Source organism: Microtus pennsylvanicus, chromosome 7 (assembly GCF_037038515.1).
Source record: "Microtus pennsylvanicus isolate mMicPen1 chromosome 7, mMicPen1.hap1, whole genome shotgun sequence".
In the NCBI taxonomy this organism is placed as follows: Eukaryota; Metazoa; Chordata; class Mammalia; order Rodentia; family Cricetidae; genus Microtus; species Microtus pennsylvanicus.
This window is the reverse complement of record NC_134585.1, coordinates 64178354-64194082: the sequence shown is the minus strand read 5'-3', so window position 1 is coordinate 64194082 and position 15729 is coordinate 64178354. Positions and strand designations below refer to the sequence as shown.

The following is a 15729-nucleotide window of genomic DNA, read 5'->3' as shown; positions in this document are numbered from 1 at the left end:
GGGATCAAATCCAGGGCCTCGAGCACTTAGCTCCACCACTGATCTACTTCCACCCAGCCTTTTTTATACCATTTTGGATGTGACATGCCCACGTGTTTTATAAACTTGAGATTGCCTCAAAAATTTCACTTTCAAGCTTTTGGTTCCTACTATCACTCCCATAATCCCCTCTGAGTTGGGCCTGCATGGATGGCAGGCCCTGGAGGGTGGCTTTGATGCCCTTCAAAATCCCAGGTGAGCCCACATGCTTACCTGCATCTTTTGTCTTCTGTGCCACTCACGTGCCAAACACAATTCCAACATTAAGCAGATTCCACTTTGTCAAAGTTGATGAAAATGAGCATTTGGGAACATAGAAGGGGGAATTCTCAACACACCTGTTACCCCACAAAGAGTTATGGACGGCATCTTTAGCGGTTGTCTGCAAGGACCCCACTTTCACGCGGGTGTTTGAGGACCCCGAGGAAGCCTGGGAGGGCGAGTAGTCTGAGTAGGTGCCTGAGGAGACACTGTTATTCAGACAGTGAGTTTTGTCAACTTCAGACTCATCAGTTGATTCTGAAATTCAAAGGGGAAACATATTACAACGCTACGAACACGGATGGATACAAAAGAAGCATGAAAAGCAGATTCCACATGGATTAATGTCAGAAGCACACATCTGCGGGTACTTATAGACTACGGCATGTCATAATGTATAAGTGGTGATTGATCATGCACATGCATCGGTCACAGTTCCACATCGGCTTCACGATGTTACCTTTTTTGTCCTTCCCTAGCAGAACAAGTTTGGGTGGGTACAGAGGGGTCTCAGCTAATGAAGGGTGAAGTTCCCCAATCCTCATTTCATTAGCTGGATGAACAAAAGAATCCTGAGAGATATAATAATACAGGACAAGGAAAGTAAACATTTAAAGAACGGTTAACCAAGATGGCAATATCTTATTTGGCTCAGACTCAAAGATGCAGCCCTCGAGTTTGATTCACCATAGGGCATTGTGAAAGGAACCCTGCACATCTCTAGTTGAGCGCTAATTATTTTTCTAATTTATGTGAACTCATTTATTCATTGAATGTATTTTTGGATGCAATTTGTATGCCTGGCACTGTGCAAAGAACTGTGGAGGTTCCCCCAGAAAGACACAACATGGTCTTCTGGGAATTCCCAATTTAATTGAGATGAAACAGTGCTCACTTCAGCACAACACTGAATTATCCTACACCCTCCACAGGCAGTGTGGCTCACAGTCAGATACGCTTGGATAGGTATTCTAGAGGCCAAACTCTTGAGAGTTCCAAGTGCGAAGGCCATTGCAAGCCAGTGGGATTTTGGTCCCACCCCTACACATATTATCTAGCTGGTGGCCCAGGAATCCTGCATCCCACCCCTGCTCTCCAGTCCTTACTGCATCCCAGGTGGCTGTGTTTTCAGCCACTGGGGGTCTGCTGTGCTTCCTTCCTGAGGTTGTTACTGTTCTCCTGCCCATTCCAACCTTCTTATTCTACCGTATGTCAAATGCTGAGTGAATTATCAGCAGCGGTATAAGAATACAACTCCATGAAGAATAAAAAATACAAAAGTCCTACAAGTTTTAAAATTTATTTCCCCCCTCTCTCTTAGAATTGTTTAATTTTATGTGTTAGTGTGTTGCCTGCATGCATGGAAATGCATGACTTGCGTGCAGTACCGGTGGGTACCAGAAGAGAGCATTAGATTTTCTAGAGCTGGAGTTAACATTATGTGTGTGTTAGGAAATGAACCTGGGTCCTCTGCAGAAGCAACCAGAGTTTTCAACCACTGAGCCATCTTACCAGTGTAAAAATTCCACGAATGTTAATTTCCAGAATTCAGATAATTCCCAACTAAGCAGATATCAGGAGAATATTAAGAAGAGCAAGACCTAAGTCCCCATTTTCTATACATAACAGCTGTGTTTTTAACCTGTTTATGATAATTTGAATTCAAAGAAGAACATTCAGGGGCTTTTGTTTGTTTGTTAGTATCTTGTTAAGTTGTAGCTAACACAAGTAGACTAACACAAGTAGAAATGTGTTGTTGAATCAGAGAAGGTTATACTTGGAAAAATATCAGGAATTTGGAAAACTTGTCTAGTGTTTGGTTGGAGAAATGAACAGACAGAAACACTTAAAGAGACAGACTCAAGGATTTTGGTATTGCAGAGAAGCATTAGTTTCTTTAATACTTGACTGAAATTTTATCTTTTGAACTTATTTTGGGGTGTATGAGACTATTTGCTTCTCGATTACTTTTTGTTTCAGTTGATGAAGACTGAATGACCATTGAGTTAAACACTTTCACTGACCTGGGGCTCACAAAATCACTTAATAAAGACCCAGCATTGGAGTATGGTTCTCTCGAGTTCCCACTGAGCTAGTCCTTCCTCCAGTGTGAGGCTCCCAGTGAGAGTATCAGGGACCTGAAATGAAGGATCCGGTTTGAAGAGGGATCCCAAAGACAAAGAGGTGATGAAGTGCCTGGGTGTGAAGAAAGAAATCTGCATTTGGAATTTTAAAGTTCAGCACAAGAAATGTTCAGTAAAATTTTGAAGTGGCATAATAAAGAATAAATGCATATATTTATAAGAAGATGCAAGCTGGAGAAAGAACAAGAGATGCCAACTTGTCAGTCACATGATGCTATCTCTCCATCCTGTTTCTGCCTCAACACTTACTAATCAGGGCAAGGGGAAGTAATTCCCAGACCTGTGTCTGACATATCTGTCAAATGAAGGTGGTTGGTAAAAGAATTAGTGCTGATTTATGCCCAGCATATGAACATAAAGGTAACCTCCTTGTTTGAAACAAGTGAGAAAGGAGAAATTTTAAATAATACTTAGTACACGTAGAATTATTTTTTAAGGAATAGCAAAATAAAAAAAAATAAAAGGAGACACAAGAACCAAATCAGGCAGCTGGGTCTGCCCAGAATATTAATATTACTTCTTTTACCTCATGTTCTACACATCCAGTACTTAGGATATCTTGCTTATGTGTATCAGCTTTTCAAAACTGTGACCAGGGCTCTTCATGATCCAGCTAAGGTATAAGTCTCTGACTTTGCTCAGAAATCGAGGAAAGAAAAGTCCTTGAGCCTACTTTCATGGCGGTAAACAGAGGAAGCTGTTAGCAAGCAATCAGTTTTGGTAAGTGGTTCACCAGAAATTCATCTAAATGTGTCTCCTGCTGATGAGACAGAAGTAGAGTTGTTGTTGGTGGATAAAATGTCCTTTGTTTTTTTTTAAAATCCTATTATCTTTCCTTGATTTAAACAAAATCTTGGCTCTTCATAACATGGAGAAAGACAATCCTAAGGTAAAAGTCAAGAAGAATAAAAGCTCATTTTCAAGCCTTTGAGAGTCTAGGAGGAGAGTTAAAAAGGGAGGCAAAGGAGAATTTCAGGGATAGCTGACTGTTTTCCATTATTTGGCAGAAGGTATGACTTCTTTATAGAGGGAAAACAGGCTGTCTCCTCACGATGAGAAGGATTTGTATCATTTCGACTGTAGCAGACACAGTGAACAGGCGTCCAGTTAGAAATACACAGAACACTGAAGAGAATGAGGGAGGAATTGGTGCTTTATTCTCTTGAGGAGGGGTCTGAAATTATCATTTACTCTTGGCTTTTCCTGTACCAAGTGCTAGGCCTAGTGTTACCTGTTGTTACCCTAGCCCATCTCCATAGAGTCTCTTAGCACTTAGATTTTTAGAGGCAAAGTTTGTGGCCTGGAACAGCTCCCTTGCTTAGGTCAGCAACAAGGAAGGTCTAAGAGAACAGTTCTTGCCTCCTAGACCAACCCCACCCCCTCCATGGTTCCCAGACTAAGTTCTGAGGCATCCTCAGAGGTCATGCTAATTCACAGGGGTATGATGTGTTGTAGAGAGTGTTTCAGGAAGGCAGTGCTTGAGATCAACCAGACAGCTGTGAACTGCTGGGTCACTGTTGCACACGGTTTCAACATGTGGTTGCACATTCTTGGTGTCATTTCTCATGAAGCTGGATTTTGGTAATTGCTATAACCAAAGAGTAAAACTTGAATGCTAGTGTATGGCATCTGAGAGCTGTCGTGTTTGCTGTGACTTCCAGTTTTGAGAAAAAGTTGTCAGTGTCTGATGATATCCTGGGTTTGATTATTTAAAAATAAGATAAAATATTTTCTTTTCCAGTCTATGCATTTTATTTTTCCCAATGACCTCAAAGGAGGATAAATATATTTACTAATATATCTACTTCTACTACTTCTGTGGGGATATTGAATGTTAAGAATTATTTCAGTCTAGGGACATTATAACAAAAATTGTTGAGATACAGAGGGTATAAATATGCTAGGAATTTCCTCAATGCACAGGTGAAGACTGACTAGACAAGGCAGCCAACAAAGATAAATCAATTCAACAAATCTCAGAAATTCTCCTGGACACCCACGAACTTCTAATTGGATAGAGGGACAGACTATAACATTAGATTTAACTATTTATGTGTCTTCTCTGTGGTGGACTCTGGGAATATAGCTCCTCCCAGCTTATGATGTAGTTACATCATAAACACAGCATAAGTTGAAAATATCATTAAGTAAAAATGTTTTTGATATTCCAAACACTCTGAGTTTTACAGCCCAGCAGCCCAATACTCTGCAGTAGATGTGGTATGTATTTGGGATTCTGCACCTGCTGAAGGGCATGCTATTTTTTGCTGAGTATCTGAGTGTATTGTTAGGCCAGTAAAAGGTCACAATTCAAAACCAGAGTATGGTTTTTGCTAAGGGTTGAAAGCTTTGACAGCAGTGCAGAGTTGAAAAATCCCAAATTGAATTATCATTTGTACATACTAGACAAGGTAGAAATGGCCCTTATCCTCTAAAACTGTCTGAAGGTAATATATAAAATCATCATAAATGTTCTCATTACATTTCATGCAAGTAAACAGTGACACAGTAGGAAAAACCAGAAGGTTAGACTGGTCAGGGTGACCCTTTGAGATTGGAAGGGTGAGGGTGTGCTAGTCAGGTAAAGAGCTGGGGGGGGTGTGAGCAAATGAATTTCACAGGGCATTAAGAAGGGAAAAGAAAGGAAGGAATGAGGGAGGGAGGGAAGGAAGAAAGGGAGGAAGGAAGGAAAGAAAGAAGGAGGAGCCTTCCTGTCATCGGCTCTCTTGGTTCTTATGGCTCTCTGGTTCTGTTCTTTAGCCCATGTGAAGGCTCTAAAAGGTCAGGTGGGGGCCAGCTTTCCTTTCTCACTCACTTTGCTGTTTATGAAAATCAGTTACCATGTTTTGTTTTGCCGTTTTGAGATAGTATCTCATAGGCTAGCCTTGAACTTACTGAGTAGCCAAGGATGATCTTGGACCCCTAACCCTCCTGCCTTTACTTTCCAAGTGCACCATCATATTAGGTACTGTGTACTGCATTTTTCCTGTACTTTCTTCGGTCTTGCTTACCTCAATTCTTCATTACTTTTCCTTGGTTAAGGTGCTTTATTACCTGGCTGATTCTGTCATGAAGCGTGCAATTTTCTACTGCACGGTCTATGCATACAACCAGACATGGTAGTATAAGTTTGCAATCTCAGTCCTCAGGAGGTAGAGGCAGCAAGGTCCTGAGTTTGTGGCCAGTTTGGGCTAATCTCAAAATATTGAAACCTGCATTGAAAGACAAAAATGAAAAACTATATATGGATGCAAAATATAAAATAAATGCTAAGTTTTCGTAATTAGTAGGATACTTGGTTGTCCACAAACACTGAATAAAATGCCCTTCATTCAACTCTCTTCAAGAGGACGATGATTGCCTACAGTAGGCTAAAAGTAAGATGCAGAGTCTCGATTTCAAAGAAAATATTGAAATCTCCTGTGGAATTTCTTTTCACAGAGATCACGCCAGCGGATGAAGAAGCCTAAGAAAGGGATGTGGAGGTTCACGGTGAACACCAAGTTGGAAGTCAGCTTCCATTGTGGCCTGTCTCACTAATGAAGGACCTCAGGCCTTTCTCCCAGCACTAAGAAGCTATTACCAAGGGAATGATTCGATTTGCACTCTTTTTAGGAAAAGTGTTGCCAAGGCAACAAGGAGGCTGGGAACAATGTAAAGCAAGGAGACAATGGCTTTGTAGCAATGCTGACAGAGTTACTGGAAACACAGGTGAAAACGTTCAGGTTGGGGAAACTATTTGGAAGGGATAAGGAGTGAAGAGAAAGAAGAAATTATTGCTCCAATTTCCAGCCTCAAAGAGCTGGTAGTCAATGTCGTGAAATCTGATTAAGGTTAGGGCAGAAGTGGAAACAAGTTTGGGAAAGAAATGCAAAATTTAATTTTGGATATATTATTTTTGGTGTGTTCTTTATATGGAGACATTTTTCGGGAGACTTTAGCTTCATTTTATCTACCATGGAGTTATTATTAAATTTGTAATCACAGATATTTTTCTCCCTTTTTACATCTCAAATTCCCAAATTAAGCAATTATAGAATTTTCTTACATTTGTAGTGAATTTACTCACTTTTAGGTTTTCATAACCACAATGTAACAAAGGATATTAATATGTGATTCCGTGAAGTTTAAATAAAAAGTGTGTGTGTGTGCAATTGCTAAATATTTCTCCCTTTCCTGTTTGTATTGTTCTAGTATCTTAGATGGGAATGTGGTATCACAAGGAAAAGGGAACATAGAGACACTTAGAAGGCAAAGAAAAGAAAACTAAGCTGAGATTTACTTTTTCAGGTGCGCTGGCGTACCCTCCAACACTCCAGGTGTTACTCCCTTAGGTATGAAAGTGTACTTCTCTTTCAGGGGGTCTGCAATCTACAACTGTTTTTGCTTTGTTTTGGTTTTACAATAGAGTCTCACTTTGTGTCCTAGGCTGGCCTTCAACTCCCAACCATCTTCCTGTTTCTGCCTCCCAAGTGTCTATGGTTGCTTTATGCTCAAGGTCTTCTTTCTGTTGCTAATGTGCTCCACTGCTTCCTGTTTTAAGGGAATCACGCCATCTTTATTTTTGGTTGTGAGCCTAGCCTTTAACGGCTGAGCCATCTCTCCAGCCCAATCACACCATCTTTAATGTATGCTTCAGCCTCAATACAGGACAAGAGATCATGTGATCACTTCACCTGTTTCTCCAGTTTAGCTCTGAATCACCTGGGAGCCTGGTCCACGTTTTCACCATTTTATCCCTCTCACAGTGTTTAGCACAGTGCTACTTATACAGTTGGTGTTCAAACGCCACAAGAAGATTATTTGGAGTGCAGATTTGTAAAAGAGTTTTGTCAGTCTAGATTTTAGAGAATGTGGACCAGACATGCTCACTCTGCTGTGTTTCTAGTGGAGTAAAAGATGCAGCTAATTAGTTGAGGGATTGATGAGATAGTCGAGGTGGCGGAATGTAGTTGAGTTCTTTTCAGACCATACACATCAATAAGGCAGAGTTTGTAGTTTATTCTCAAGCGTAGAGAACAAACTTCTCATGGTTGGATCTCACAAGCCTGAGTTTTATTTTCTTTAATTAAAAAACATTTTTTTGGCTGAAACTCAGACACGAAAATATTAAAAAAAAAAAACAACAGAGAGTTCCAGAACAGCCAGGACTGTTTCACAGAGAAACCCTGTCTTGAAAAACCAAAAAAAAAAAAAAAAAAAAAAAAACCAAAAAAACAAACAAACTAAAAAACCCCAAAATCATGGTAAACTTAGTAGGACTTTTACTGTGAAAATGTCCCATTAGTTTCCCCAGCAGACGATCAGATAAGATTTGGGATGGCTACCATTTTCATGGATATAACATCCTGGCTAGCTGAGGCAGCAGATGAGCCACTGCATGTATTAATGACATAGTAATCATTTTGGCCATGATGGTGGTACTCATTCTTGATTTACTAGACGTAACCCTCATATCTCAAAAAAGAGTCATTTTTATTTGAGGAAATAATGTGTAATTCGCTTACTGAAGCGATCAACTCAGTTAGAAGAAACATTATCACCCAGAAGCCTAAGAGTCAAACCACACTGGCAATTACCAATAACCTCCAAATACCTCCACTGTAATCTCCTTTGGGGCCACCGGCCACTTGTGCTCAAACTTTTCTTTCACAGTTTGCTCCGTGTTAGCTGTTGGATTTGAGTTCTCAACTCGCACTCCGTGGCTTGGCTTACCCACCAGATTTTGAACAGATTTTACCATATTCTTTAAATCCTCTGGGTAAGGAGTTGGATAGCGTTTTAGGTTTATTTCAACCTAGAAGTTTATAAAAAGAAATCGAACATAAAAACGACTTCAGAAAGCATGTTCACCAAGCTACTCCATGGTACAAGCTTCATCAAAAACAAATGCAGTACAGTGAGTGTTGGGCTGCCCAGGGAACTGCCCTTGATGTGAGGGGTGGGGCTTGACTCCTGTTCCCGACTCCTTCACACCCTCAGACATCATCAATGATTTCTTTAGAATATACTGTATCTTTTGATGAGTGAAATAGCAGTAGATAAGACTCTTAAGTGACTGCTAATGTCATAAAAATGGAACAACATATTACCAGTTACATTACATCTTAGAAGTTTACTATCTTTGGTATTTAATAATTTTGAAATTTAATAATTTCCATAATGAGAATGCCTTTGGAGTTCAGTGCAGGTATTGGGAGGGAGGAGACCTCACAAGATTTACAAGCAGAGTGAAGCAATAAAAAAGCCAAACAGGTGTTAGCCCAGGTTTATAGCTAGCACGCACTGTCAAAAGGGAGGGTAGCTTATACTTTTTAAGACTTCAGAAAAATTCTCTGTGGTGGCTTTCACACTTGTGTTTTACACTAATAGGTCATATGCTTCTTGAGTAACAGATTATATAAAGATAAAAAAAATCACTTCTTAAAAATATGTTTAGGCAAATATACATGTTTTGGATGCTGTTATCCAGATATTTTTTCATTCATTTGCAGGTGTTAATCTTAACTTTCAAGAACACACTGAAGGACTCTTCTTAATACTGATTTCTTATATGTAGAATATTCTACCATGAGAGTATTAATTATTACATATTTAAAAGAGATTCAATACGTAGTCATTCATGTTGACTGAATGAACTCACCAAAAGAGATAGGTGTGCCCAGTTTGACTTGTACCAATAAATGTGTCATTTTGAATCTGAGTAGAATCAACTTTTTAACATGGAATGGCTTGAGTGGTTGTGGTATGTCTTGTGGACCGCAGGTGTGTGAGGGTGGAGGGTGGGAGCAGAGAAGGTGGAAGAGAATGAGGGAGGAAGGGGTGGGAACGGAGGAAGGCAGCCAGGCGGAGGCAGGGACTCCCCATCTGGTCCATGGCATGTAGGAGAGGCTGGAGAGTATGAAGGACTCAAACACTTTTGCTAATCTGCTCATTTAGCAAATTCACCAATGTTGTTACTCTTAGGATTCACTGTGGCTTATTACCCTAACAAGATAACAGAATTGGATGCTACAATGTATTTAAAAAATTTTTTTGACATTAAAAGCATACAATTATTTTTCAGTACATATTTGGAATGCAGAGAAACATCATCTTTTGTTTAACTCGGGTAACTGTAATCTATTTTTTTTAATGTTCTCAAATAAATGAGAATAGACCAAATAAATAAAGGTCAATGCTGTAAGAACTCAAGGTAAAATTGGGTTTCATGGGAAAAAGTGAGATTTTATGGTTTAATACTAATATGTTCCAGGAAGTTGAATTATAGTGTATTCTTCAGTAAACACTGAACAACAACGTCTTCTAGCCAGGGTACACTGGGATGTACATACGCAGGGATTTGCACTTTAAGTCCACATTAGAAACATTAGTTCCGAATTATATTTATTATATTTACTTTTAAGCTACAGTGTTGAACTTGTTTAAAGGTATTTAATATCAAGGGGATAAAAGTTAAAAAAAAACCCCTATGAATCTACATTTATAAATTGTGAATTGTAGGGTGGACTGCCCATCTGGCCAATTAAAAGCATTGTTTTTCTTTTAATAGCTAGTGGTAGATTGTTTAAAAAGGAGTCTAAAGTAAGGCGCTAAATAGAAGTTCTTTGCAGCTCAAATGTCCTCAGCAGTGACATGCTCTCCTGATCTGAGGTAGGAGATATCTGCCCTGTTCTTCCCTAAGTTCTATGCTTCTTCACGCCACATGGTTTACGGCCACTACACAGACGTGGTGTGGATAAGCGTGCACAGTTGGTCACTAAAAGCAACTTGATGTGGTAGTTTCCTTAGTTTGGTTATTCTAATGTTGTGGAAGTATTTAAATGTGAAACACATGCGTCACAAAGCTTCAACTATCCATCTGACTGTTACATTCAAGGCAATGGATGGTTGCTGTTTAATTATTTATTTATATGGACCATTTTATATTTTTTCCCCCTTAGGATGGCTCTTTGCCAAATTTGGGAATCTTTAGGAATCACTAAACTTGAATTTGTTCCATCCAGAAAATAACCACTTTGCCCCCATTTACTACTCTTCTCACAGAACTCTGGGCTTGGGTTCATGAAGTATCAATTCAAGCTGTGGGTCTACCTCTGAGGAGACACTGGCCCCTAGTCTGTTGCTTCTGGTTATGAACAATGGAAATCCAGTGCCTCTCTCATGTACTTGAGTTTATTCAGAACTAAGGTGGCACAAATGTGAAGTACCTTGAAAATGTATTGTCGATGCAGAGATCTCAGTTTGTAACTCAGGTTGGTCTCATGCTTTCAATCCTCCTGCCTCAGCCTCTTTATTATTGGGATTAAGGTGAATGCCACAACACCCCGCTTGACCTTGTTTTTCATGTCAGAGTTGACTTGTTTATTTAAAAGCTCTGAGTCCCTTTGGTAATGTAGACTCTGCCTGACATGTCTAACTCAATGCTGAGTCTTTCTTTCAGGTTGATTAGAGCAGCCCTTACTCAGCCCTTTCCATGTTCCAGGCATGACACTGAATGCTTTACAGCATAATTAATTTATTATTGATTAACCATATAATATGTGATAATATTTATAACTATTCCTATACATTTTAATACAAATAAACATGTATATAGAATGAGAAATACTACATACTGCAGAATGCTATAAATTTGGAATTGTATGTTTAACTTTTTTAAAAAAACATTTATTTATTTATTTATTATGTATACAATATTCTGTCTGTGTATATGCCTGAAGGCCAGAAGAGGGCGCCAGACCTCTTTACAGATGGTTGTGAGCCACCATGTAGTTGCTGGGAATTGAACTCAGGACCTTTGGAAGAGCAGGCAATGCTCTTAACCACTGAGCCATCTCTCCAGCCCCCTGTATGTTTAACTTTTAGAAAGCAGTTGTGATTTTATGGAGGGTGTGTCAGTGTGGGACTGGTTAATTTTTTTCTGCAGTCATGTTAAAACTTAAGTCTTCTGGATTCTAAGGTTTACATCACACTGCTGTGGTTTAGTTAAGAGGTATTCTCTGGTGTACTATGACATGGACTTGTGTAACCTTGTGGAAAAGGTACTTTGCAAGTAAAATGTGAATTTTGTTGTTAAACAATAAGATAATTTCAATTTAAGAAATAAAGCTAAGTAATTCTAATTTGTAACCTCTTTCAAAGTAAAACTGTGTTTTATAGCCCAATTCTATTTTAAGCTCTACATAGACATATTGATACCCTTCCTTCTTAGTTCCTGCCTTCAGTATTTCAGAAGTGGGCCAGCATGGCCATAAAGAGTTATTTTACTGGTTCAGGAGCATTCATATTTAAAAGCAGTTTCTTTATTTGTAAACACCTGGGATAGAAACATTCCCCATACTATTATGATATAAAACGTAAGTGAATTTCTGACATACAGAGGTGGGAAAATCTACAGAATTCATTGTGATAATGGTGTTAAATTTGTCACTCACTATAAAGTATTTGCTCATGTCACACATTGTATTAGAATGCAAGATTTTTACTAATATATATATATATATATTAATTCTGTGAGATAAAATGCTTCACAAGACTTTTAATATCTAAATGAAGTACAATAAATGCAAATAGCAGCTTCAACGCATTGGAGACCCCAAAAGTACAGTAAAGAAAGAATTACTTGTAATAGTGTTGGCATTCAGAAATGGTGTCTTGGATTCAGACAGAACTGTTTCTCATATATTATATTATAGACGCATAATATAATATACTTTACATAGCCATTAAATTTGAATTTGATTGTAAATTCCAGTAAGAGAAACAATAGAGTTTTCCAGTGATAATTAGATATCAAATTATTCTAGAAATTAGTGGGTACATTTTACATAAAAGGAAACAGGGCAGTTTTAGTCAGGAAGGTGCATTCTCAGCTTGTCTTATATTGTGGAAAGAATATAAGACATAGAATGAGAATCTAGTCCATTACATGTGGGTGGCAACGTTTATAAAAATACAGTGTTCCTATGTAGCTTTCCTCCTATCATTTCTCCTCTTAGACACCCAGCCCTGAGAAAAGGAATCCCTCTCTGTTGTGACTCCCGAACCCCACTTCTCTTACAGGAATTCATAAAATTTGAATCTTCAGATTAAGGGACATTGCTGCTTTTGAACAGAAGTCTCTGTTTGCTCAGAGCCCACTCCCAGCAAATCTCAATTTCAACTTCTGTGTTTTCAAGTCAGGTTTTATCCAGTTTCCCCCGAGCTGACCCTGAGAAGCGTGCTTGTTCACAGGGCAATTCCAATCACTTCCAAAGCCTGGTCAGCGTTCTGCACAACTGTCCGTATCCCCACACGTTAAATTAAAGAGCCAAAGAATAGTAAACAAAAGCAAAGCCCCAACTTCAAAGCCATGCCAGCTACCCCATGAAAAGGCACCTTAAATTGAAGTCCCCGCCCTCTGGCTCAGGCTCCCCACCCTTTGCCAGTGTCAATAGAGATAAATTGATTGAGACACCGGCAGTCAGAAGGCTGCTGTGCGAACAACAGTTCTCACCCCTAGTCATGCAGCACATACCCCATAAAGCACTGTTCCAAGGGAGCCTCTACTGGGCTTCTCCTACCCCAGACACCTAGGCCTACCTGTCTGCCACTTAGAGAGGGAAGAGTGGTGGACTGTGCAGCCACTGGCAAGGGAGCACACATGCTCCTCTCCTGCTGGAGGCCACTTATACAACCCCATGCCAGCTGGGGGTCACTCTGGGGGACGGGCATATCTTGGATCTGCTGATCACACCTGGCCCATGGTGTGCAGCAATCGCCAGACAGCCTGGCAGGTTGGAGAGTAATCCCACGCTGGCCCCTGTCCCAGGGGGCTTGGCAGGAGAGAGCCTGTGGGAGAAGGAATCTCCATTTTCTGAGAGAAACAGGAGCGCTGCAGCAACATGTTTGCTTGATCATTTTCTACCCTTGGATAGCTTTTTCTTTCATTCTGGACAATGCATTTAAAACAATGAAGTTTAACTCCATGTAATCAAACAGCATAACACGAAGCCACGGGTGGCAACGTCTTCACACAGCTCAGCATCCACACTCACTGTCCACACTCCAAGCAAAACTTCGTATGCTTTTCCCATTGAAAGCTGATGGCATAGGCCTGTGGTTCTCTTTTAAATTTCAGGTCAATTAAAATTAAAATGGTGCTAACTTTAATGTACATGTAATGAACCAGAAGAGGGTGAACTAGTAAGACCCCAGGGTGTTCCATTCATCATCTCCCACGATGATGTACTTACGGGGTGTTTCACCTCTAATTTGTCTGATAGCCAATAGCATCGGAAACAGCCAAATTAGTCAAGTAGTTGGAGATTTTGGAAAACATATTGTTTTACCAAAATGCAAATAAAGTGAATGTAAAAAATGCAGAGAAAAATCAAACCACGCTAAAGCATATGGAACCCATTATGAGCATAGACATACTAACCACAGAGCACACAAACAGGGTTATTAAATTATTGTTTCCATTTCTATATTTCATGATTTTATAAACATGTCTAGAGAGCATATTAAATGTATTTTCTTTTGATCCTTGACTATATATTTTTAAGAGGAAACATGTAGTTATTTTGACAATTCAATGAAATATAAAAATGAATCAAGAGTCCAAGATAGAATGCATCACCCATTGGATCTTGATTTAACACAAAATCCCCGAAGAGGGGAACTGAATTGTTTTAAAGGTTTGTATCAAATTTAGCAAAATTATTTTCTGAAAATTCACAAGTTTTAAAACATGTCTCTTTGGTCATAAGATAGCAATAGTCAATCATCCATAAATGTTTCTTCAACCAAAAGTTTTAAAAGAAAGTATGTCATTTTGGATTTATGACTCCATTTTGAGTTTTCAGTAATGACACAGTCATCATGAATAATGGTTTAAGAAGTAACATTTAGAAAACGGGGCAAGGTGGGGACAGGGAACACCTCACAATCTTGATTTATTAATAAAGTGCATATATAGTTACTTAGGTCATTAGTCACTACAAGTGAAAGCTGTTAGTATTCATGATGTTTTTTAAAAATTACACAAATAATATAAAAATCGACGAGAGATTCAAGGTGCCATCATGATATAACATTAAGTGTTAATGAAATCTCAGCTAATTCTAATATTTGAGAATTTAAATAATGGAAAATATATGTTTAAATGTGTAACCTTGTTTCTTCACTCAGATTAGTCACAACAAAAGATTTCTTAAAAATGCAGTTAAAATAAAGAAGTTGTTTTGCCTAAACATCTTCACCTGTGATTCACCTTTTTTTTAACACCCAAACTTAGAGAAACAGAAGTTCTTTTTAAATACCCCAACCATGTAGAAGACTTAAGGGACGCAGTGCCACTGTAACCCGCCAATCAGCGTGTCTTCCACAAATTTCCACGTATTTTGGCTGGTATTGTCTGCACGGGGCCTGGCCCGGTGACCAAAATGATCATTGCAGAGTTACAGACGAAAGAAGATTTAGGCGAGGTTCATCACCTAGAGTTTCCCTCACTTTCAGCTTGAATCTCTCGCAAGTTGTTATATCGGGGAGTGTGTGTACAAATCAGACTTGCTCAGTCGGAACTGGGACATTCGTCTCAATCTGAATCACACCAATGCTGCCCAAACACTTGCCCTCTAGATAGGGGTATCTTCACGAGACTAGAAAATGACTGTGACCTTCCGGAGAGGTCACTTAGTGGATCCCTTCTCTGTCTGAATAGTAACAGCGGACCGACAGAACAACAAGAGAAACAAAGGCCAAAAGTTCACCTTAACTTTCCCAGCACTTTCGTCATCTTCTTTCTTATCCTCAAATTCAAAGGCAACAGTCATGCGCTGTTGTCTCTGCTCCTCCCACAGGGTGGGGTTGAAGCTGTCGCTGTCTGACTGGAAATCTATGGAGTCCAAAGTATTAATGCTTTTCTTTTCCTTTAGATACACAATGCATTTAATAAAGTTTAATATAGTATGCAAAAAGAGACAGCAAGCACCACCAATGAATACAATAAATACATTTAAAAGGGTCGGGAAGAGATACTGAGGAAGAGGAAGGAGAGAGCAGGAAGGACAGGAAAGCAGAACATTCTTCTCCGTGTGTCTTATGTCGTCTGTATTTACTGTTAGTCATGAGGGTTGGGAAATTTCCTAGCATAGGAATGGGTTCCCTTGGGCCAACAGTAGCAGCCTGGAGACTGGATGAAGCATTTCAATCTCTCTAATCCTGAAGAAGCTGCCAGTCTTCAGGTTCTGCCCCAGGTCTCTCAGGTCTCAGGTCCTACTCCATGTGTGGGTGACTACGG

The 15729-nt window shown here is 39.4% G+C and overlaps 1 protein-coding gene across 14 annotated transcripts in view; it reads right to left on the bottom strand.

Annotated features, from left to right (window-relative positions):
• Positions 1-15729, bottom strand: part of Lrrc7 (leucine rich repeat containing 7) — a 426547-nt gene that overhangs the window by 67562 nt on the left and 343256 nt on the right. For 6 of the 14 annotated variants that reach the window (XM_075980994.1, XM_075980999.1, XM_075980989.1 and 3 more), the window contains 5 exons: positions 15200-15324; positions 13029-13277; positions 8041-8241; positions 761-872; positions 378-558 (listed from right to left, as the gene is read on the bottom strand). In XM_075980994.1, the coding sequence (XP_075837109.1) occupies positions 378-558; positions 761-872; positions 8041-8241; positions 13029-13277; positions 15200-15324 (868 nt within the window). The remainder of the gene's footprint in view (positions 1-377; positions 559-760; positions 873-8040; positions 8242-13028; positions 13278-15199; positions 15325-15729) is intronic. The other 8 variants (XM_075980998.1, XM_075980991.1, XM_075981002.1 and 5 more) reach the window with 3 other exon arrangements.